Source organism: Heteronotia binoei, chromosome 2, assembly GCF_032191835.1.
Source record: "Heteronotia binoei isolate CCM8104 ecotype False Entrance Well chromosome 2, APGP_CSIRO_Hbin_v1, whole genome shotgun sequence".
NCBI lineage: Eukaryota > Metazoa > Chordata > Lepidosauria > Squamata > Gekkonidae > Heteronotia > Heteronotia binoei.
Window position 1 is genome coordinate 138,669,890 of NC_083224.1, and position 25,446 is coordinate 138,695,335.

The following is a 25,446-nucleotide window of genomic DNA, read 5'->3' on the forward strand; positions in this document are numbered from 1 at the left end:
TCTTTTGAACCTAAGGGGCTGGGAAGATGGAACTTCAACAAGTGCTGTAATTGATCTGCACCAATGAAAGGACAGAACCCTGGGCACGGAATTGCAAGTGGCTGTCGCCACCCAAAATGAAGTGAAGTCAAGCACAAGTATCAGTTTCCATGAGCTGTCATCTCATCATGATGACATACAATACCATGTTGTTGGATGACACGTTTGATGGCTTCATTTTCAAGGGTTCTTATGATCAGAAAAAGCAGAGAATATATCAGAATATACTATCTATTGAAGAACAGAGAAATGACAGTTATTGATCAAAGTGCAAGAATTCACAAATTTGATAATATTCAGAGAAGATAAATCTAGCTGCCTATGATTTATGGGACTGTTGTGAATTTATATCATCCAGGAAAAATAGCTTTATTTAGGTAGTCTGCAAATAGCCTTCTGTGGCCTTAATTCAATAATGACTCTGTTACCTTTAAAACATTGTTTATTTATGGCTACCTGTGCAGAATCAGGGCCAACCAATACCTATGCTTGTTTGTACCTATAAAGGATAGGGGTTGACTTTTCTCTCAGACTCTGTGTTTATGGGAGCCAGGGTTATTATATCTATGAAGAGAATGCCTGTAAGTAATGAGCAGCAGAAAACCATTAGTATGCCTGAAATGATTTAATGAAAGCTTGGATCATGACACGTCAAGAGCTGTTCTTATCATCCGGACAGCTCCATCTGCATCTTTAATAATTAATTAAGTTCAGAGAGAGTTCAACTTGCACACTCATTTAGAAGCCTTCTTCAGAGAACACCTCTCTGGCTGCCAGTCCCAGGGAGAAATAGGCTTCTGCATGGCTAAGAGCAAAGATCTGGAGATACAAGAGCAATTTTAGAGCTGCATTTGCCAGGTAACAAAAGCTCTAGGGAGGACAGGCAGGGTCAGAACATGTGCAGTTCAGCTAGGTTACTTCAGAGTGGTGTTTCTGTTCTTCTGTCTTATCATATCCATGTCAGCACTTCAGGCTGTGTGGAATGAATTTCAAGCTGCTAAGCTCAGGTGAACGTGATTCAATTGAGCAGGTTGATGGCTATAAAACAAACAGTGCACCCTTATAAGCTCTGGTCAGAAAAGGCTATATTTTGACTTCTGTTTCCTCCATATTCATTCATACCAGTCAAAGTGGGTTGGTTATAGTTCATAAGAGGCTTCTGTGAGAGATCTTCACAAATCTGATAAGTTAGCTGTGTAAATTTTACTGATACAAAGGACCTCAATCAACACGGTTATGTTACCTCACCATGGTGCTATCTATTACCTGCCACTTTGAAGAGGCATTACTGTCTTTCAGTTCGTCAAATAGAGATTTATCACGTTGTTGGTAATAAAATACAGAATAATAAAATACAGGCAGTGAGAAAATATCTTTCTTATTGAGTATAATGGAGATTTCCAAAGTTAACTATTGCTCCAGTTATAAGAGTTACATATAAGAATATGTAAATATGTTTACCATGTCTAGGATATTATAAAGATCAGTGTTGTTGTTGTTGTTGTTCAGTCGCACAGTTGAGTCCGACTCTTTGCAACCCCTTGGACAAAGTCACGCTAAGCCCTCCTGTCTTCCACCATCCTCCGAAGTCTGTGCCCAGCTCCAAATATATATGTCCAAAGCCCAGTCAGTTTGCCAGTAATGATGTCAGCCACTGATTTACTTTATTATGGCCATTTGAGTACTCCAAAGTGTACTCAAAAAACTGTTGTCAGGCTAGGAGTGGAACAGTTAGAAACATTAAAGTTTTTTCAAAAAAAATATTGGAAATTTAATATGTAGCAGCCATTTCACTTACGTTCATGTAATTAAAGATGTAATGCAAGAAACCTATTTCTAATGCAGGCTGGGATATGTGTCCAATCTCATGAGCCAGTTTGGTGTAGTGGTTAAATACGCAGACTCTTTTCTGGGAGAACCGAGTTTGATTCCCCACTCCTCCACTTGTACCTGCTGGAATGGCCTTGGGTCAGCCATAGCTTTCACAGGAGTTGTCCTTGAAAGGTCAGCTGCTGTAAAAAGCTCTCTCAGCCCCACCTTCCTCATAGGGTGTCTGTTGTGGGTGGGGGGGAAGGTAGAGGAGTTTGTGACCACTCTGAGATTCAAAGTATAGGGCAGGATATAAATCCAATATTTTCTTCTTCTTCTTCATGTTGGGAATGCTTCATCATTAAAAACAAAATAAAGTCATGTCATGGCGAGGTTACCACAGCAAAATTGGTCATTAGAATCAGACCTCTTTTTTCTGTTTTTAGACATATACATATAATGCAATGAACATAGGTATTATCCAGATAATATTTGCTGCAAAAACAGTGGAACGCTTCCCACTGGCCAATTTGCATCCTTTCAGTGAAGTAGCTACCATCAGTGGTTTTCAGGATATATAACGCTGCAAATTACTAGGAATGTTCTACTGGAAATAGTCCTAGATTAAAAAATTTAAATGAATTTTAAAAACCCAAACCAAAAATCTTGCTTTGTAAATATGTGTAATTTGCTGAATATCAGTGTTGAAAATTAGCAGAATGGGGAATAAGTGAAAGATTTCTTTATATAGTTCTATTTTTCATAGACTGTTCTTAAATTGAAAGAGGAAATTTACTATAGGAGTGTGTTATTTTCAGCAAATTCCCCTGCACTGCCTTCTTTCCATATTACATGATAAAATAGCAAGCTGCCCAATTTCTTTGACTCATAAATGTATCAGAGAGAGCAAATTATTTAAAATAACTTCTTTTTTGTTCCCAACCGAATGTCTGGAGGTGACTGATATACAAGGGGATGCATCTTCTCAGTGGTTTGTTCTCTCTCACTTTTTTAAAGTGAAAATTGAATAATTTTTCAATAAGCACCTAGAGCACAGAAAAACCAGGATGTCCAGATACTGTTTTCAGATAGTGAATTAGTCTTCTTTGGTTTGGTGATGCTTTAAATTACATCATATTTCACAGAGATGTAACAAGTATCATATGTTCTGTTGTCATAGTTACTTTGTTGAGGAACTGCAGTTCTTTGCTGTATTTTTAAAGACACTTCCATTTTCACCTACCACCAGGAGCTTTTTCCTTCCTTCCTTCCTTCCTTCCTTCCTTCCTTCCTTCCTTCCTTCCTTCCTTCCTTCCTTCCTTCCTTCCTTCCTTCCTTCCTTCCTTCCTTCCTTCCTTCCTTCCTTCCTTCCTTCCTTCCTTCCTTCCTTCCTTCTTACATTTGTAATACAGACTGCAAATTATTTTGCATTACTAGTTATTAGTTATCTACTTACATGTTGGTCTTCAGTCCTGAACAAGTACCTATGGAGATGGAAATGTGTGTGTGCACTCACACACATGCATGTGTGGTTGGATGCCATTGTGGACTGATTCTTTCAGCACTTTCAACAACTTTCCTTAATATTGGACACAGTATTTGCATGAGTAGGGTAATGTAAAGTATGATCTCATAGATCATTGATGTGGATAAAGCTTGTGGTATGAAAGGTGCTTTTCCAGGACTTCATAATCCATTGAGATTTTCACTACTGAGATACACAAAGTCCTGGCTCAGATTGTTCTGCCTTTATCAATCTAATGCTGCTGTAAATGTAGAAAGCAACTGAAGTAAATATGAACCAGCCCTGACTTGATAACAGATCCTGTGCTCTTACTACATTGGTGTAACATAATTACAATCCTCTCCTGCTTAGCACAGTACAAATCAAAACAATGCCAGTGGAAGTAATGTAGTAACACAGCCAACCACTGTAACTGTGTCTCTGGCAATTGAACTAACTCTCAGTAGTTATGACATTGCACACTAAAAACATTCCAACAGTACCAAATCCAGAATAAATCCAGTTTTGTTTAGAGGAAAGCAACATCAGAGATGCCATTCCATTTACACCTGTGAGGCAATTTCATAGTCCAACAGGGAGTAGAGCAAGTGTCTCCTGGAGGGAGAGTTTGCTTTGCTTTGTGATATCAAAGATTCCACATTTAAAACATTTTAAATTTTTTTCTTATGAGCAAAAGGGAAGCAGCTGGTCAAAGAGTGACATAACCTGTTACAGTTCTGTAAAAGGAGATGGTACTGTGAGTTTCTAGGAACCTCAGTAGGGGAGAAATGGCTCTGAAAGAAGGAGAGGCAATTTCATACAATCCATAAGTGTGAGGCGGTTTTTCCCCTGCCTTCCCCTTCCACGGCAGACTCTTGTGTTGCCCACAAAAAGGCATTCTGCTCTGCTGATAGTAGGAGAGACCACAGACTCTCCTGATTCCGCTTCCTCATTGTAGCACCCCATTCCACATGGCTTTTTTGTCTTTTGGGGTCTCCTGACTTAACGCTGCTTTTCAGGGGACGCTGGAAGCACTTACATTTTGTAGGCCCCAGTGCTTAAGCATATATTTGAAAATTCCCAAAGCAATTAAAAGGCTGAAATCATTAAAAAAAATTGTAATCGTTTTCTAAGAATGTTTACCATCAAGGAGAATATATACTAAACTGAAACTTAATTGTTAGGGAACATGCAAAGTAATATAAGATGTATCCTGAATGGCATCAACCATTTTTAATCTCATTCTTATTTGCAACAGCTTTGTAGTATTAAGAAGCTGTTCTGTCACCAACCCACCAAACAGGCTATGAAATAACCATTTTTTCCCTTTTCTATTTAGTCTAGAGCATCATTATTACTCAACCTTTTACTTGAAATAGTTTAATTTCTTTGGTATCTGTTTTAACAGCTGAATCTTATCTTCCTGGTGATCACACTGTGCAAAATGGTGAAGCATTCAAGCACTTTGAAACCAGACTCCAGCAGGTTGGAAAACATTAAGTAAGTGCTTTGTGTTCAAATCGAGGAATTATGATTATTTTCTGATTGTTCAAACTGATTGAAAGCTGCCCTCCATTAGGAACACATGGCTTTGTCTTTCGGCAACCGTAGCTGTCAATGCCAAGCAAAGAACATCAGGTCTGATTTCGTCACATTTGTTGCTATAATGTCACAGACAAGGGTCAAAATTAAATAACTCCTGCCTGAAACAGCTGCCAAGACGTCATTTTGGTGCCTTTGCAGAAATTCCACAGTGATCTAGTAATTTTATTTGCATTTAAAACATAGTTCAAAATGATGTTCCTGTTTGTACGGCTGGTGTTGTTCTGCTGAGTTTTGTTAAAATTATGCTCCACAGTTAAAGGGTTCTCAGCAGTTTTCCTGCTTATAATCATATTCCTCTAAGAGATTTTACCCATATTACTATTGTTATCTTGAAGATTATTTGATGCTTTTCATGCTAATTTAATCTGATGCTTTTCATGCTAATTTAACATATGTTTACTTTCACCCCAGTAGAGATTAGTGTGATTGGTTAATAAAATAGTTAATAAGAATCTGGCAGTGATGAATCACGGTTTAGGTCACAGGTGGGCAAGATAAGGCTCTCTTCCCCATCTCCAGCCAATATCTGCCATTGTGTGGATATGTTTGTTTGTTTTTTTCTGAAGGAAACTCAGAATGTCTGAATAAAAGCTATTGGCCTAAGGTTACGTATCCCTTCATTAGTTCTATATGGTATTACTTATTTTGCTAGGCTGGCCTTGGAAGAACAGCACTTTTTATCATAAACAGTTAATTGGAAGTAAGCACTGCTTAAATAATTGGGTGTTGCAAGGAAAATGTAACTAGGGCTGGGCTCTTGAATTGTCACTGAACACAGCAGCCATTTTGCAACCAGGCTAACTGGACGTTGCTTAGATAGGTCACTGTATCAGCTTCATTGCATGTTGCATGATAAGAGAGAGCTAATCTTTAGCATCTCTCTTTTTCTTCCTTTTCTTCTTCTTTCTGTCTTCTCATCCACACCAGTAATTACCGTGTTTGTGATGGCTACTATAATACGGACTTACCTGGGTAAGATAGAACCCTATATTAACAAATTTCGAGCATGATTTTTTTTTAAAAAACAAAACAACTTTGCAGATTTGGACAGTTTTGCAGATTGTCCCTGATTTTAATTAACTACTTTGGAGATGTCTAATTTGCTAAGCTATTTTTAACTGTTATATGCCTTTTATTATTTTAAACTGCTTGCATCTGCACTTTGACTTCTCTAATTTTGATTATTTTTGTATAATATTACTAAAATGCTTTATTTATTTCAATATAAATTCTGTCTAATCATTTTGTTTCTCTTTTCTGCTTATAATGCTTTCTAGCTATGAAGATAATAAGCCATTTATCAAGTAAGATCATTAGTTAGATGTGGAATGCACTGAAGAAAAACCTCTTTTCTTTCATTCTGCACTGTTTTCTTCAATTCTTTTTGTTTCCGCCTGAAACTTACCCATGACTTAATATCCTTTAAAGACTTTCTTTTGCAGATCAATCCATGTATTTGTCACATTTCAGTGAGACACTTCCATATGAAAGTTAGATCATCTAGCATCAGTTTAGCTGAGCTAATCAGAATCTTCTAGCTTTAGGTTATCTGCTTTTGATCTGTCATTTAACCTTTGCATATTCATTATTATTATTTTTGTGTGTGTGTGTATGTCAGATACAAGCACAGTTGTTAGAATATGAGTTTCCATTACCAGCTAAACTAGAGTTTTCATCTCTACTTTTTTAAAAAAATAGATAAAGCAGGGATGTCTTGTGGTACATCTTTGCATTTCAAAATAGTTCTGGCCATTTTTTTTTTTAAGTCTTGAGTAAGGAGAAAGCCTGCTGCTGTTTTCACTGCTGATGAAAACTACTGATGGAATTGTTCTTCCTTTAATAGATGAAAGTTTAAATTCAAGAGAGCTTTTCATTTGAACATGTATGCTAGTAAAAGTCAAATACAACAAGTAAAATGTTAATATATGAGTTTGCTGTGTGCACTTTTCTCTGCAATGTGATTAAAATCAATGTTCTTTTTCAGGTCGTGGGTCCTAGGTGCATTTGCTCTCCTGTGTCTTCTTGGCCTAACATGGTCCTTTGGGCTGCTTTTTGTCAATGAAGAGACCATTGTGATGGCATACCTTTTCACAGTATTTAATGCTTTCCAAGGAATGTTTATTTTCATCTTTCATTGTGCACTCCAAAAAAAAGTGAGTTATTGCACATTTTCTCTGATTTCCATCCAGAATATCTCAATTAACTTTTAAATGGGCACTTAGGTAAAAACAGTGGCTACAGTAAATAACTTGTATTCTGCTTTCTACTACTATTTTCCCAGTGTGATTCACAGACGAGTAAGTCGTGATTCTGCTGTGAATTTTGCCCATTAATCTTGTTCTTGTGGTTGTTCTCCCATCGAGTCATTTTGAAGTTCCCACATTCCATGATTTTTTATTATCTGGTTAGGGCAACTTACATTGTTGATCCATAGCAAACAGATTGAAAGCTGATGTAGTAAGTAATGGTTGGAAAACTTTTTAAAAAGAAATGAAAACATAGTAATAGTTGGGAGCAAGGTCAGCAGGTTATAGTGCAGGATTCTCATGGGTTATACGTAGGGATGGACAGGAACTGGCTCATAAACCTAAATTTGTGATGAAAATCACCTGGTTCAAAGTTCGTGAACCGAACCTCCCATGACCCTCCATGTGATTTTCGGAGGTTCAAGCAATTCATAGTGGTGGATGTCAGTGGCAGCTGTGGCAAACACATTGTGGCAGACACACTACTTTGACAATCATAATATACCTGTGCCAGTGTGTTACAGATCAGTTATGATTGTCAAAGTAATGGGGGGACTGACTTCTGCAGCCCTAGAATCACCAATAGTGGCTTTCATTCTGCTCTGAGGGGCATGTAAAGGGGCATCCCGGGGAAGTTTGCTGCAAGTTTGATGTATCGTGGCTTGCAAGGGTTCTGTTCTATATGCTTCTGGACCTGCGACTGTGATTTCCCCAGAGAACACTTTCCTGGGGCACCTATTTTGATGGGCTGCTACTCCACCCCCACAATCCTTACCAAACTTGGAAGGCAGGGAGAAGGGCATCCCAAAAAGGTCCGTGGGCTCCCAACATTGATGCCTCCAGCTTGTTGGGAGCCCATTTGATACACTCCTGATTTCCCAGAGAACTTTCTTGAAGTACCTGCTTTGGGGGCAATAAGTTGCTCCCTAGATCCAATCCACAGCAAACTTGGAGGGCAGATAGAGGAGAATCAGTTGGAGACTCAGTACGAGTGTGGCATCTCTAGCCCACAGGGGGGGCTGTTCTACTGAATCACAAACCTCACTAAACAAACCTATCTACATGGTGCAGGTTTTGACAATAGCATTGTAATATGGAAATCTTCTGATTTCATATATATAGGTTTTTAAAACTATTGTTTTGTTCTAATCTGTTAATATCATAAAACTTTGATGTTTCTGAAATACAGCTTTCCACGAAAGAATAAATCAAGGCAGCTTAGATGGTTTCCTATTCTAATAGCTGTCACTATGCAAAATTACTATATCTTTTTTATAGACTGTTTCCAGGTATAACAAACCAAGAAGTCCTCTGCTTAATAATAGTAATAATAATAAGTTTTTATTTATACCCCGCCCTCCCCACCAAGGCAGGCTCAGGGCGGCTTACAAAGCATTGTTTTACATTACAAAGCTTACATCGTTTTAGAATACTAGTATTTAGACAAATAACAAACCACAATTTGTTAAAGTGCCCAATTTTGACACCACAGCAAATTAGTTTATTTTTAGTGCGGTGCGGTGCAGTGCATTGCAGAGAAAAGAGAGAGTTTTGAACCAGAGGATTTCCTGGCTGTTCTCATCACAAATGAACTGTGGCTTCTTCATAACTTCTGAATTCAGCCATTGTCAAGTAAATTACACTGACAGAGAGAGGTGAAAATGAGAATCCTCAAAGCTGAACATACTGTGCCAAAGCAACCCCTCACTTAATTTCCATTCCACTTGAGACACAACACGTTTGATTTCCATAAATGGAAACAAATAACATACCCAAGGGTTTACAAGGGAGTTAGGAAAGTGTGAGCAGATGGAACAGGGAAGAAAGTTATAAGAAAATAACACAAGGAAAAAAAGGTACTCTATTATTGGTGTCTTACAAATGCTATGATAACTACATTAAAGCAATGTTTTACAGTAGGCTTTTTACTGGAGGTTTTTAAAAGGGCCAGTGTTGTTCACACATTAACAAAATGCTGACAAAGTATTTATTGGAGATAGGCTGCTTTTAGTAAGTGAGTCAGAAGCAACCTTTTTTCAAGTGTAGCATTTCAGAATGAGTTTTCTTGCCATCCTATTTGTTTTGAGTGTAGCATCCTTTACAAAAATTTCAACAAAATTCTTTATGTAAAAAAAATTAGAAGGAATACTGCATTGTGTACAGATACTGTTTGTCATTGGAACAAAACATGAGTTGAATGCTCCAAACATTTTAAAAAAGAAAATCTTAAGAGATGCAAGTCATTTCCAGTGTAAGTTATTACATAGTGCTATTTTTTTAAAAAAAATTACATAATCCAGAGGTATGCAGCTTTTTGTTGTGCACTGCTTCTTCTGTTATGTGGCATCAGCAGAAAGCAATATTAAAGTGCCAGTCAAGTACAGAACACCTTCATCTAGTCTGAGATGATTCATACCTGAACAAACATTCAGGTTGCCATTTAGTGTTTAAAATTTGCAGCGTCTTTCACTGGCTATCATTCAACCACTGTATACATAGCTAATGCAGATTTTTTATTCTGTTATTACTAGTTGGTCAGTAAATTGAACAGAGAAATAGAATTGTGAGAGTGAAAACTATTGTTTCTAGTTCTGACAAGATGATAGTGCTGTTACTTCCTTCAGTTTTGAACAGGCTATAATTTAGAAATAATGACAGTGGAATGTGCTGTACCGACAGATAATGTATATTCGCAGCAGTAGAGACATTAGGCAAAAATCAGCCCCAGGGAGTGGTACTTGGATAAAAAGAGACAGGTTTTGGTCATATGCTTCCTGATTTGTAATATGCTTCTGTGCCAGTTAAAATATGTTAAACTCTAGATCCATATTTTCCTGACGTTCTACTATAGCATTTTATAGTAAGGTTTAGGGATTCACATGTTTGTGATTTTAACCAACCCTATGAACTTAAAATTTGTCTCTAGGATCCCAAATAAGCTAAAATCTTTTGTTCAGAACCACCTATAGCTTTAGTGCACACACGTATATACACATACCCCATTCAGTTTTCTTTGCATTTGCTTAACCTGATGAATGGGTAAAGTGGACAATGCTGTTAATGAACAGCTATTGAAGAAGGCTAGTTACCCAAACCAGCTTCAAAGTAATCTTCACATTTTTTTGACCATGACAATTTGGTCAAGACCCAGTTTGGTGTAGCATATAGTTTGGTGCAGTGTGCAGACTCTTATCTAGGAGAACCAGGTTTGATTCCCCATTCCTCCACATGTTTACTGCCTTTGGTTCTCCTTAGATTATTTGATATGATTGCATTACTTGAAAGAGGTGTGATCACTGGACAAGAAATGCTTCTTGCAGTTCACTTCTAGATACTGGTGGTGTTTGGTTGTAACCAGGAGGCAGTTAAGCAGAAAACAAATATATGAATTGCTTACAAAGAAGCCATCTGCAGTTCAGGCAGAATTATTTTATACCTCCACTTATAAAATAATTGGCCAGTGATAATTGGCCAGTGATCACACCTGTTTTAAGTAATGCAATCATATCAAATAATCTAATGAGAACCAAAAGCTTGGCATTTTTGAAGTGATGATATTCCAACTCTTATCTACCAAATCATACCAATGCTTAAGAGAGGATGGACCAATAACATAAATAATACTGCTTGTCATCAATATTTGTTTAACTGGAAATCTAAATTTGGTTCAATTCTGGAGACTCTCTGTTTAGCATTATTATAACTGAAATCTCTAGAATAGGATGGGCTAGAAATATCAATTTTAAAAAATGAAATTATGAATGTATATTTTATGAGCACTGTTACTGGCTTACAGGTACGGAAGGAATATGGAAAGTGCTTCAGACATTCCTATTGTTGTGGAGGATTACCAACAGAGAGCCCACATAGTTCAGTAAAGGCATCAACCACAAGAACTAGTGCTCGCTATTCCTCTGGTACTCAGGTAACAAAATATTTTGGCAGTATCTATTAATGTCAGTAACTTTTAATTATCCTTAATTACAAATAGCACATTAAAAGATGTACAGATACACTAATCATGTCCTTATTGTAGCAATCTAGATAACAATTACATGCTTTCACATTCTGGACTTGATTTCTAAACATTTCTATAAGGTGGAAAGGTAGTTTTTAAACACAAGGATATGCAGACTTAGGGCTACTTCCCAATTGTGACTGGACAATGGTGAGGAAAACATCTCTGAGAAATAGTGGGTGAACAGTCAAGTATGAGAATGAGATAAGTTTTTGGTAATGCACTTTCAGGAATGTTTATTAAATGCATATTTCACAATTTACAAATGAACCCATCTGGCCATTTTCTGGAAATTTAGTAAACAAAATTAGGGCAAAAACAGCTGCAGCAAGAATACTGGTTGTGTTTAGATAGAATATGTACTAGCATGAACAATAAATCCTGACTTAACGTTAAACTTTCTTCCTCAGGCAGCTACTGAGTTCAGCTAATTTTTCCTTATCTCTTCCAGGGAAGAAAGCACATTTCCTCCTTTTTATCTAAAAGGACATTATCAAAAAGGACTTTACCCTTTTTTTATTAAAATGCCACAGCCCTGTAGGCCCTCATGCAGAGTTTAACTTGAACTGGTTTCCTGTTCAGCTCTAGAATGTGCAAACTAATTATCAAGAGTATATGTTTAGTGGCCTTTTCAGCATAATTATTAAATGTGATTCTTTCCTTAAAATGTTTTGATTTGGACTTAACGGTACAGAACAGGATAGCATTGTCAACTCTCATCTAGCTCTAGTTGTTCAGGATGTAGAGGAAGAAACATAACACATTTGATTTTCTGACAATATCATCTTAAGTAAAATCACACTCTTCTAAATCAGTGGGCTTAGAAGGGCATGCTTCTGCTTAAGATGGTGCTGTAAACTAGTTTGAAGGTAAACTCTCCGCAGCCAGTTCCATTAAAACTACATGCTTCTCTCCAGTGGGTATGCTTGAACATCCCTCTGTTTGGTTTACCTTCTGTTTGCCTGCAGCGGTCAAGGAGCTGATGAGAAAAGCTGGTACTCGGCTGATAATGCTCTCTCTTCTGCTTCTTCCTGAAGCCTTACAGGGACAGATGATTAGGGCGCGAACAGAAGCTAATTACTTCTGTTTTTTCCGCAACTGGAGGGGAAGAACATTAGTGGTCAGCTTCTATCCGCCATGGAACAAAAGTTATCAGTGTCTTACAAACAGGGAGGTGGGTAGATCAGAAGTTTATTCAGAGTAGTTTCCCCATCAGCTGGGACTTGGCTTCTGCTGATTCTTCCTTGAAAATGTCTTGTGTCCCATCACAGCAAAGCTAAGATGCAAAGTAGTGTTGGAAGATCAGAACTTGACTCCCCCCTATCAGCTGTGAGCTGGTTTCTGACCAGCAGGCATCTGCACACTTGTCCACCAGCTGTTCAGTTTGTTCAGTACAAAGTGAACATAACCTTGATCTCTGCACAAACTGATAGGGTATATTAACCAGGGTGTGTTCGGCTGCCAAACAGGTTTGCTTCAAAAATTTGCAGCATCCCCACTCGCCATTACTTTATCCATAATAGCACACATGGAGATTGCAATACAAAGGCAGAGTAAAAGTGACAAAATGTGTCAGTCTGCTGCTTGAAATGTGACAATTATGTTTGATTCACTTTGTTAACAGAGCCGAATAAGAAGAATGTGGAATGACACTGTGAGAAAACAATCTGAATCTTCTTTTATCTCAGGTGATATCAATAGCACTTCAACACTTAATCAAGGTCAGTTATTGGGCACATTTCATTCTCCTTTGTTTTATTTTTTAAATAATTCAGCAGTATTTTATTAGATATGAATTTAGAATTGCATTGGAAATCATAAAAAGAAATGTCTATAGTAGGCACACTGAACATCTGCACTGGATTATGAAAATACATGCAGGCAAACACACTTACACATATACAGGCAGTTCAGAAGCAGTACTTGCTAAAATTATAAAGTTTGTCTTGAATACATTTAAAAACTGGTTCTCTCAGCCTCCTTTCTTAGGATAGAAGCTAGCATTCTCATTCATAGAAAGTGTATACTTAAATAAGTCTCATCAATAATTTAACTTAAAAGCAAGAACATAATTTAAAACCTTTTCTAACCTTTGTATTCTAAAACTGAAACAGAACTACCAGCACAATAACATTTTAAATTCATTAGATTTCCATACATGGACATCTTGCCTGTGAAATCAAATTGAAATCAGCTCTTTACAAAAGACATCTGCAAAGATTTTTTTTCTGTATAGTTTTGATCAAGTCTGTAAGGCAGCATTTGTCTGCCACATGACAGCCCAAAAGGGAGAAAATATAGCCACATAGACTAGATTTAATACCTCTAGACATAGATTTATCATTGCAACTCAGATTAATGTTTGTAAAACCTTCATATCTCTTCCTACAGGTTTACTAAATGATAGTGAAGGGCCACTCCACTGTGTTCCAGCCATAAATACTAAAGGCTGAGCAAACTTTCTCAGTGGCTTCCATGCCAAATCTTTTCATAACGGAAGTGTGATGCTAATGGGACAGCACTTAACCTTAACATCTTTATCTGAAAGCTGCCTCATTACATATTTCTTTAAAATCTAAATCTAGGTTATGAGAAGTGGGGCCTTCCAGGTAGTAATAAAAACAAAACCAGTGTTTCACTGTTTCTACTAGTTTTTCACTTGCTATATTGATGGGATTGATCCTAGGACTTATTATACTCCAGAAATCCCAAGCAATCAATGCTCAGTTGGTCTTATTTAAGACTCTGCCTCTAGCTTCTGGATTCTAATTTTCTAAATGCAGGATTCTTACTGGGCAACCACAAAACGTGAAACACTGGAACAGGACTTCCATTGCATTTCCGATTCAGCCACCAACATTCCTTTCCCATTTCATGGCACGAGTAGCTCTGTGTATGCAAAACAATATGGTTGTATAGTTTTAAAATGTATTGAAGTCAAAGGAGAACTCTATATTCAGAAGAGCATGATGTACACAGCACATACAGATTCTTTGGAGCGAGAGTTGTATATATACATTTTATTAGTCACATGATCCATGTAGAGTCTTTTACAAGCTTTTTCTCACTTTTCTCTGTCCCAAAACCTCAGATTACACTCAAAAGTACACAGCTGCTAAGTAAACTTAAGAATTAAGGGCTGCAACATACCTTATGTTTCTGTATATCTGTATTGTTTATGGTAAATAGTTGCTACTCCTTTTCCAACAGTTGTACAATTCTAGTACACACCACAGTTGCTTGCAGTTTCCTGTGGCATGTACCACAGGGTTGCAGTACCCTATGGCATATTGAAAAACACATTTTGCTGATGTATGTGGAACTGCACGTCCCATATCCCAAACCAGTGCACAATCTTCCTTGCCTGGTTTCTTTCCACTCCCAGACACATCAGCTCAGCTAAAATCAATAAACTGCCCACAGACTTCTTAGCAAAATTAAGACTACGCTAGAAAATTGGGACTTGTTCAGATATTACCTGAGGAAAATTTCATCGTTCTCAGGTTTTCCCTTGCCCCTGTCCTAGAGAAAAAAAATCAATCTGTAGCTCAATTTGTACCATGTTTATGGGAACACAGCATCTCCTTGATCCCGTAACAGCTAAGTACCATTCGTTGCATGGACAGAGAGGCAAGGTCATAATACTGACTTTAAACCCAGTGAAGTTCAGACATTATTTGTTCCCCATGTTGAGAAAGTAGGATAAGATGTGCCAATCAGAAACACTTTGAAAGGAGACATTTTTTCCTGACTAGTAATATCTGCATAGGGCCTAAGAGAAACATTTTTTGTCCGTAGAGAATACATAACTACTCCATTATTAACCAGCAGAAACTTTTCTGAACTCATAATTGCCAACATACCCTAACAAAAACAACAGGCTACAGAAGAAGAGATTGGATTTTTACCTCGCCCTTCACTCAGAGTCTCAGAGCGGCTTACAATCTCCTTCCCTCCCTCTTCCACAACAGACACCCTGTGAAGTAGGTGGGGCTGAGAGAGCTCTCCAAGAACTGCTCTTAAGACAACAGCTCTGTGAGAACTGTGGCTTGCCCATGGTCACCCAGCAGCTGCATTGGGAAATCAAACCCGGTTCTCCCAGATTAGTCCTCACTCCTAACCCTATTGCAAACTGGCTCTAATGCACAGCTTCCACTAATTTTAGCAGGAATTGTGGAAGAGAAATTGCCCACATATTCCTAGGGTTGCCAACCTTCAAATGAGGTCTCTAGTCTAAATGGCCTGGTGACCGCATTGAAATATAACTGATATCCAAGACTACAGGGATAAGTTCCCCTGGGAAAAAATGGCTTTTTGGAGAGTATGTTGTACAGCATTATACCCCCTTGAGGTCCCTCCCCACACTCCAGCTTCCCCAAGCTCCATCTGCATATCTCCAGAAATTTCTCAACCCAAATTTGGCAACTCTTTATTCTTTATTTGCCTGCAAGACCCATGGCCTTTGAGCTTAATTTACTAGAACCACCAGGACTAAGGAATGAGAATCAATATTCATTCTGCTATAGCACAATGAGGATAACAGTGATGAGGGGGAATGTGGATCCATGTTCAATTATGTTAATTAGTTAAAATTACCATACAGTCAAAAGTTTGCGATGTACGCTACAGCAGAAGATTACTTGAACTGCCCTTTCTTGTATGTAGATTGCATTTTTTAAAAAAAAATCTGTGAAAATCAAATAAATGAAACCAACACCAAATAAGATTAACATAATCTGTCAGTAAAGCAATTCCCCGAACTCCAGGATTTTTTGCTACCTACAGTAATAATATTTTGAGTGGTGATAAGGCATTAATATTTAAAATGTAATATCTGCCACCATTGCCACAATGAGAAGCTAATCAATTTAAATTTTGTATGTAAATTTTTAGACTGCACTCTATCTCATTCTGGACATGTAATATATTCAGACAAGATCAACCCTTTCTTATGCATACCCGTACTGTTCAGTTGAATAGCACCGTCACCTAGCTCATGTGATATATATGTGTGCACAGAGACTATCAAAGACTGTAATCTAATTTTATGTACTGTTGACGAGTGTGTTCATTTAAGAGACCCAAGATCCATGCGGGTTTCCAAGATGTTATTTTGAAACTTTGCCTGCTTATTTAGACACTAGTACAAAAAATATTGATTCATTTGGACTGAAATTGCTAAACTAGTTGTTCTTTCTTTTAGTGTGCTCATTTAAGATTATTGTTACTCAGGGAAAAAACATACCTTAAAGATAATTGATGTTTTTAAAAAGCCTTGTAGTTGATATTGCAGCATGGATCCATTTATTCTACAAGACTGTGTGAATGATTTACCTCCCCCACCCCCAGTCCCAAAACCTTCAGCATGTGCTCTTTTGCATATAATAAAAGAGGCTTCCTGCAGTTTGTGCTAAACTCACCTTTGGCTGAAAAAGCTGTGCTTCCCCTCCCTTTAAAAAAAATCTTGTTCTACTTACACTTAAGTTAGAAATAGACTCTGGTGTGGTTCCCCCCCCCCCATCAGAGATTGCCCAATGCCTTTAAATTAACATGATTTTGATTTCTCAGTCCTGGTGCCTATCCATGATTAAGGTTATAGACATTAAGTTGTAACATCTTGAAACAGAGCATTGGGTCTTTTGGTATTTAATTGCTATTCTTGTTTTAACAGCGATTTTGTATAAATTAGCAAATGTCATTCTCAGCAGGTGTTTACTTTGGGGATTTGGACGGCACCTGTGAATTACTGAAATCTAACTACATTTTCACTCTCTTTCTTCAAATTAGTAGTTCAAATACATTCAGAAATGTTCAGCTGAATTAAATTTGACAAGATATACACGACTCATGATGAAACAAAAAATATTTTATTGGAACTGTCAGAATCAAATTAAAGAGCTGATGTCTCTCTCTTTCTATTTCTTTGCTTTAGGAATGACTGGCAATTACCTACTAACAAACCCTCTTCTTCGACCGCACGGCACTAACAATCCTTATAACACATTGCTTGCTGAAACCGTTGTATGTAATGCCCCTTCAGCTCCTGTGTTTAACTCACCAGGTGTGCCCACACTTTGGGATATGTTGATCTTGCCTATGCTTCTTAATGATATTTTGCTCAATGCCCCCTTCCCTTAATGTAGCTGGGGACCTAGAACTGACTTCAGAATGCCTCTCCCTTGAGAGTACTGCTGATAATGCCAGGCTTGTAAAACTGCACTATATTATAGTGATAATGCCTTTTCCATAATAGCCGTTGCCAATAATCATCCATGTTTTTAACACAGGTGGCATAAATCTTAATATACTATTACAGGACTGACACCCCCTGGTCTGAGAACCCATCTTCAAGATATATATCACTTAGAGGTATCACATCTATGCAATATAAAATTAATCAAAAGCTTGCTGAGAACATTCTGCTTCTGGAGTTGATTAGGCAATTAAACCCACACAAGGCATCTTGACATCTGAATTATCCTAGTGTGGGAAACTGTATCCAGAGTCATATTTCGAGGCAAACTATAGTATAGTGCAGCTTTATGTGAGTTGTTTTCTTTTCCTTAGGGAAGTGTTCAGGTAGTGATTAGAATTAGAAGAGAACATAGAAGTGTGGGATGTATGGCCTTGGTCCTAAGACTGTTGGCAGCATCAGCAGTTAAATTTTTGGGATGGGATGTGCACATGCATATGTATAGGTTCAGGGTTGTCAGAGCCTCTTCACTAGCTTACTTGTACTATACTGTCTAACTGCTTGCCTTTCACTACTGAATCAATTCCCAAATTAAAACATTTTTAATAATTATGAGTTGAATAAGCTATAAAATAAGAGTCTCTAATGTAATGGAAAATCTTTATTAAGCATGTTCTTTTTAAAAACCAGACTTATTGTTCTATGTCAGATTTCCTTATTTTATATTTTAAAAGGTGAACTGTAGTTTCTATGTTCATTCTCCTGTTTTCTTACTTTCCTTATGCTTTCCTCTAGCAACCTACAGAGAGACAAGTATGGGAGTAAAACTTAACTTTGCCTATCAAATGTAAATTTTTTCAGCATGATTTTTAATGGGCACAATTAAAACATAACTAGCGGTCATGAAGTAGACTCAGCGGGCAAGTGGTTCACAATTTGCAAATGAAATGTTTCCCTGTTTAAACAGTACATATGTACTGCTTTTTGGGAAAGGGAAACAAGTCACAAGAGGTCTGTAGCAAGCCCTATTGGTAACTGAGGATATTCAATGCTGAAATAATTTGCTGCTAAAAACCAGAGCACCATTAAACAGAGATGCTTAATAATTGACTTACATTTTCACATTCCCACTGTAATCTTGCTACAGGCTATGAAAAGACTTCAAGTGAATTACCTGATCACGGGCAGCTAAACTTGCCTCTTTAAAACTGGTTGAAGTATATTCAAGTGTGCTTAACTCTGCAGTATATCATAGAAAATTCATTTTGGATTATTAAATATGCTTCGATATCTCTTTAGTAGAGGATAAAGAATTAGATTATTTCTAAAAGAGAGAGAGAGAGAGAGCCTTCATAGAGGAAATTAATACCAGCATGTAGTCCATGTGTTGGCTGTCTCATATAAATGCCATATGTTCCATATGGATAAGGCTTTTTGCAAGAGAGATCTAGGAACATATATAAAATTACCCAACTACAAAAAAGTTGTTTAATCAAAGCCTAGAGAAGCTGTTCAAAGAATTGCCATCCTTTTGACTAATTCAGTGCACATGGGTGGCTGCAACAATACAATACAAGATTAGCTGCAGCTCTTGCACTTCAAAAATTAGTATTCTGTAACCAAACAAAAAAAAGTCACTTTTGGGCATGAATCCAGTCTTTATAAAAGCAACTTTGAATTTTCTTGGTTAAGCTGCAGCTTTAAGCGCTGGCTGAAAGTAAATCAGGAAATGTTGTTAGACACATTTAAAAAAATCACTTTTCTCTCTATATAGCTACTCCAAGCCTTGCATATAATGCAGCAGCCTCACAGTGGTCAGTTTCATTCCAAAAACAGTACCTCATTCTTTCTTGATTTTTCCACACATTTCTCAAGAATTTAAAAGTGATTCTTCTAGGAGAGTTCACTAACAAATCATCTAACTTTCCATGACACACCATTCAGTTTCTTTCAAAGCTTTCTTTTTTCTTCTTTGCCTGGGAAGCAATGTGATGTCTTAGTTTACATGTCTTTGTGTCTATAGCAAACCAATTACTTTGTCTCTAGAAAAAAGAGCATGTCACCATAAAACTCCAGGTTGTTTTTTTTGTTTCTTTCCTAAACTTCTTTTCATCTTTCCAGCAAGACGTATTCAATTTCTCCATTTCTCCAGCAGTTGAAAAATGTCAGCCCTGCCTGATAATCTCCTCCCATTCCACAGCTTAATATTTATTCTTTGGTTAATTTCTGTGACCCATGCTTAGAGGAATCCCTAACATTTCTGCTTTTTGACTTCCATGTTGCCCATGGTGTCTGTGGGCCCAACTCTTAAATAGACTATGGTGGTTTCATTTAGTGCTGTCACTGTGACTGATGCAGACTGCAGGGCTGCAGGCGAACTTTGACACTCTGAAGCCTGGGGCCGTTGCTGGCAGAGAAAAATGCAACCAAAAACAAAAACAAAAATTCACATTAAAATGGGGAAAAGCTGTTATTGCAAGCAATCTAATTTGTTGAACCCTTGCTCTGACTAAGTTGCTGATAAGCTCAGTAATTCTTCATCATGTTACAATAAATCATTTTACTTTCTTTTATATATCAGCTACTCTTAGGCCAGATAGCCTGAGCAGACAGACATGATGTGAGTTGTCCAAAGTGAGTCATTCCACCTGCTGTCTTCCGTGTTGTTGGATGGTGCTTGTGGACCCCAGTCCCCCTAGTGTGAGAGGTGGCTGTCTGTGCTTAACATGAAATCTCTGTACTTGTCCATTTTTTTCATTCTTTTCTTTATTCCATCTTCAAAAGAAAAAAAACACACACAAAAAGGAAAATTTAGAAATGCTGTAACAGTAGTTGCTTGCCAATGACGTGGGTTTAGTTACACATTTACCTTCTGTTTTGTATGTGACCTAATTTTTCTTTTGGGGGGGGCTTTTGTTTTAATTTAGTGTTGTTTAGGACAAATTCTGTTAATTTTATTTTCCCCGAATCATGGTATTGTACTTAAAATATAAATGTTTACAAATGAATTGCATTGCATTATATATGCAAGGGCATGGAGTGACCTTCCTCTTCCTTGTTGGAAGACATCTAGAACTTATGCTAAATTGTTAAATTAGAAACCTTGCATTTACTTTCAAATTTCTAATTTAAAGTAACATTGAAGCTTCATGAAAAGTGTTACTACTTTATAAACTTCTCTCTCTCTCTTATAAGGTACATATCCTTACCGTTGGGAACATCCAATCACCCTAACATTCCTCAAGTCTTACTTCCAAGTACAACTTTGTCCTGAACTACATTAAAAGTTCTTTTATAGAATAAGAACTGTAGCTCCAGCCTAGACATTAACGTAGGGTGTCACTTTTCTCTTGCAGGACATTCACTGAACAATGCCAGGGATACAAGTGCCATGGATACTCTACCGCTAAATGGTAATTTCAACAACAGCTACTCTTTGCGCAATGGGGACTATAATGACAGTGTGCAAGTTGTAGACTGTGGACTAAGCCTGAATGATGCCGCATTTGAAAAAATGATCATTTCAGAATTAGTGCACAACAACCTGCGGGGCAGCAACAAGAACCACAACCTAGAGCGCACATTACCAATCAAAGCTGTGATCGGCGGGAGCAGTAGTGAAGATGATGCTATCGTTGCAGATGCGTCATCTTTGATGCACAGTGATAACCCAGGCCTGGAGCTGCACCAAAAGGAGCTTGAGGCCCCCCTGATTCCCCAGCGGACTCACTCCCTTCTGTACCAGCCACAGAAGAAAGTGAAAACTGAAGGAACAGATAGCTATGTGTCACAGCTGACAGCTGAAGTCGAAGACCACCTCCAGTCCCCCAACAGAGACTCCCTTTACACGAGCATGCCTAACCTCAGAGACTCTCCTTACCCCGAGAGCAGTCCCGACATCGAGGAAGACCTCTCTCCCTCCAGGAGGAGTGAGAATGAGGACATTTACTACAAAAGCATGCCAAATCTCGGAGCTGGTCATCAGCTTCAGATGTACTATCAAATCAGCAGGGGCAATAGCGATGGCTATATAATTCCTATTAACAAGGAAGGATGTATTCCAGAAGGGGACGTTAGGGAAGGACAAATGCAACTAGTGACAAGCCTTTAATAGTGTAGCAAAGGAATACTGAAGACCACATACAAGTATTAAACAGACTTAATTGGCCCCATGCAGGCTCTCTCATACCTTCTTGAAGAGACAATTCTGTTGTCCCTGTGGTTTCTTTCTCCCATGTAACGGAGATGACTGGACCTTGCAGTTCTGTGAATTTTTATAAAACAAAGCTTTGTATATACACAGAGTATACTAAAAGAATTATTTGTTACAAAGAAAAAAAAAGATGCCATCGAGGTATTTTAAGATATCTTCTGCGGCTGACATAAAAGAGATTGTGAAATAAACATACACACATGCAAAGAAAGCGTTCCAGCCATTTTACTGCAGCAATTTGTGAACTAAATTTGTAAATATGGCTGCATCATTTTTTTGTAGACCTACATTGTATTATATACAAGACGTAGGCTCTAAAAATCCTGTGGGACAAATTTACTGTACCTTACTATTCCTGACAAGACTTGCATAAGCAGGAGAAAATTCTGCATCAGTTTGCAGTTCACTGAAAATCTTTTCCATTATGGCAAAGATTGAAAACATGTCTAACCACTAGCAATCAAGCCACAGGCCTTATTTCATATATTTCCTCAACTGTATAATGAACTGTTCTCATGAAAAAAATGGCTAAAGAAATTATATTTTGTTCTATTGCTAGGGTAAAAAAAATAAATACATTTGTGTCCAAACGGAAATATAATTGTCATTAAAATAATTTTAAAGAGTTTGAAGAAAATATTGTGAAACGCTCTTGGTTGCACATATGCTACAAGCTGTTTTTTCTTACACTTGGTTCATAGTACCGTAATATGTTTAAAATGCAAGTTCTTCCCATTTTCACTTCTTTTTCACTGTAAACAGTGTTCTTCTTATGTTTCAAACTTTTTATTGCCAAACGAACATATTTTCTGGGGAGAATTCTCTTAGAAGCCATGCCTTGCACAAATTTGGTAAAGTATCTGCAACAGATTATAAATTAGTTCCCACTGCATTCTTTAACTGGGGAGGGGAGTAGAATTGGGGGGGGGGCAGGATATTACTCTAAAAATTTAATGGGGAACAAATGGTGCCTGTCCTTTTTAATCTAAGAGAAAACAAAAATATTATTCTTCCATACTCCGTCTGCCTATATTTAGTAATTAATTTATTTTATGATGAAAGATCTAATTAATTGTACATTGTTTCAGAAAAATTTTGTTTTTTTCATCCCTTTGTGTAAACCTGTTAATAATGAGCCCATCACTAATATCCAATGTAAAGTTTAACACCTGTTTGACAGTAAATAAATGTGAATTTTTTTCCAAATAGGTAAAATGCGCTTTCTTACCTGAGAGTCATAAGCTCGATTATGCACTGCCAACTAAATTCTACTTAGCACACTGCTCCTGTACAGTTCTCAATTTATATGTTGAAGACTGGAGTAGGAGCTGTCTATATATCTCTATTGAATAGAGGTCATTGCTGCTACTTGATATTCTAGTCATAGTCACATATGATCAAGATGAGAAACGCAAGCTTCTTTTCCAAAAAGTGTGTGGCAGTGTCCTCCATTTACATAACAGATTTTTAAAACTCAAATAGGAACCTGATTTATTAAAAATAAAAAATGGTTGCAAACTCTGCAGTCATATTTCATGAAATTTTAATTATATGGCTATAATTAGTGATAAAGATAAGCTCTTGTCACAGGGAAAAATACTAATATTTTAGCATTTATAGAAGTGCTGTGAATATTCAAGGCCTTGCAAAGATGGTAATTCACAGCAGTCTTTTGTGATATGCAGATTAGGTTATTGTTATTGCTACTATTAGCAGATGGGGAATCGAGGCAGGAAACTGATGCTTTGCCCAAAGCAGTTTATAGCATGTTACCAGCAGAAGCAGGATTTAATTTCAGACATACTATTTTGAAACTATTCGTTCATTCCTCTACATTAGATTGCCTATAGCATACTTCTGATTCCAGTTTTCATTTCCAGTCATTCAAGTTTAAACAATATACAAGACACTTCATAATAATTTGTTGGTATATTTTTGTTTTTATGTAGCCCTGGTTGCTTGCGAACACTGCCAACTGTTTCCTTAATAATTAAGGAAATTGGGCATGATACACTGGAAATATATGGAAATATATGAATACATTGGATTGAGTGAGGCTTAAGGAGAGAAACTTCCCAGTAGTCTTTAGAGGGTGGTTAATGGGATTTCATTTCAAGGAAATTTCTGTAGCTCATGGCTTCTACATATGTCTCATGTCTGGCAAATATATGTGGAAGCTGGACCAGATCAAAATGATTCCCTCAGGCCATTTTATAATCTTAAAGCAGATTTATTAATTTCTAGCCAGAAAAACATTGCCATTATGGCTGATCTGGAGCCCCACACGGTTTTTATGGGTTCATAGCCAACAGTGGCCTAGATAGCAGATGCTGACTATTGTTTTCTGCTGCTAAGTAGCATGTAAGAGAAAAGGGTCTGTTCATACACCAACTGCTACCACTGAGTGGTAAGACAGGACTGGTGGTAGCTAAAGTACTTTACACTGGGCAGCTCTTAGCAGTGTTTCTTCTCTTTTGTACTGTTGGAATTGCCCTCTCTTACTAAGGGCTTTTTAAATATATATTTACACTTGGGATGTTTTAGAAGAAGAAGAGTAGGTTTTTATACTCTGCTTTCCTATACTTTAAGGAGTCTCGAAGCAGCTTACAACCACATTTTGTTCCTCTCAACAGGCAGCTTGTGAGGTAGGTGTGGCTGAGAGTTCTGAGAGAACTGTGACTGACCCCAGGACACCCAGCAGACTTCATGTAGAGGAATGGGGAATCAAACCCAGTTCTCCAGATCAGAGTCCGCCAGTTCTCCAGATAGAGCTTTATTCCCATCTCCCCTAACTTCTGTCTGTGTTTCCCTGTAAATTTATCAAAAGTATAATATGAACTTGACATGGCCAGAGGAATGTGATTTCATTGCTGCCTAGTACAGCATGAATTTCTGTCCAAAAACCAACTGATCATCAAAGGTTTGGCTCCAAGGCTTCCATGAACTGTATGAGTCTACTTAAGGGATTTTTAACAACATCCTCTTTCTCTGAAAGCCTCCTGTACTCTGCTTTCAGAACAGTATTCACTAAGAAGTAAAAGCTTCAGCTTGTATGTTCGTCACACTAATGATTCAAAAGGAATAAAAATACACAGATAATTGAGCTTTGTTAGAGAAGTTCCTGTTGGTTTGGAAACCACTGATTTTCTCTTTATTCCTTTGACCTCCACCCACCCAAACCTGGAATAAGTCAGCCCCCCCTTGTCTGCCTGCTTGCAGAGGTTTGGTTACCACTAGGCTCCAGCTCTGGCAGGAGTGAAGCCAACTGGCCCACTTTAAGATCACCTCTGACAAACAGGCAGGAAAGGGGGGGAGGTGAGCTATGCCAAGTAGCATAACTTGGCAGGTATTAAACTCCCTTGCACTACAGCCCACCACTTGGTACAGCACTCTGTTTTATTTATTTATTTGTAGCCTGATTTCTCACTGAAACTGAAACTCAAGGTAGATTACATAGCCACATGGCCTACTGTTCCAAAGGGTTCATCACCCTTCAGCTGTGTCTTTTGGGGGATTGCAGGAGGCTGCTGGGAAGTTCTTTTCCTCTTCACTATCATAATTGTCTTTCTGAAGAATTCACCAGTGTCTTTCCAGATGTTTTGATTGGTTAGTGGAAACACAAGGACTCATGGGAGGCACCTCATTTTCCTCTCCCCCATGATTTTCTCTTCCTTTTTGAAAGCTCTCATAGCCTCTCCCCTTTTCCTGAAGTAGTCTTCTACTTCTAAGGTTGCCAACCTCCAAGTGAGGCCTGAAGATCTCCTGGAGTCACAACAGATCTTCCAACTACAGAGATTTCCAGCCCAAGTTGGAAAATTC

At 37.7% G+C, this 25,446-nt stretch overlaps 1 protein-coding gene across 21 annotated transcripts in view; it reads left to right on the forward strand.

The window, feature by feature from the left end:
* The window catches only part of ADGRL2 (adhesion G protein-coupled receptor L2), a 266,626-nt gene extending 243,793 nt beyond the window's left edge, over window positions 1–22,833 (forward strand). For 3 of the 21 annotated variants that reach the window (XM_060232086.1, XM_060232090.1, XM_060232088.1), the window contains 9 exons: window positions 4,761–4,852; window positions 5,885–5,929; window positions 6,235–6,261; window positions 6,942–7,110; window positions 11,000–11,128; window positions 12,846–12,942; window positions 17,154–17,282; window positions 18,210–18,227; window positions 20,771–22,833. In XM_060232086.1, the coding sequence (XP_060088069.1) occupies window positions 4,761–4,852; window positions 5,885–5,929; window positions 6,235–6,261; window positions 6,942–7,110; window positions 11,000–11,128; window positions 12,846–12,942; window positions 17,154–17,282; window positions 18,210–18,227; window positions 20,771–21,525 (1,461 nt within the window). In that variant the 3' untranslated portion in view covers window positions 21,526–22,833. Of the gene's footprint in view, window positions 1–4,760; window positions 4,853–5,884; window positions 5,930–6,234; window positions 6,262–6,941; window positions 7,111–10,999; window positions 11,129–12,845; window positions 12,943–17,153; window positions 17,283–17,508; window positions 17,591–18,209; window positions 18,262–19,995; window positions 20,049–20,770 lie in introns of all 21 variants that reach the window. The other 18 variants (XM_060232089.1, XM_060232107.1, XM_060232091.1 and 15 more) reach the window with 13 other exon arrangements.
* The last annotated feature ends 2,613 nt before the right edge of the window (window positions 22,834–25,446 follow it).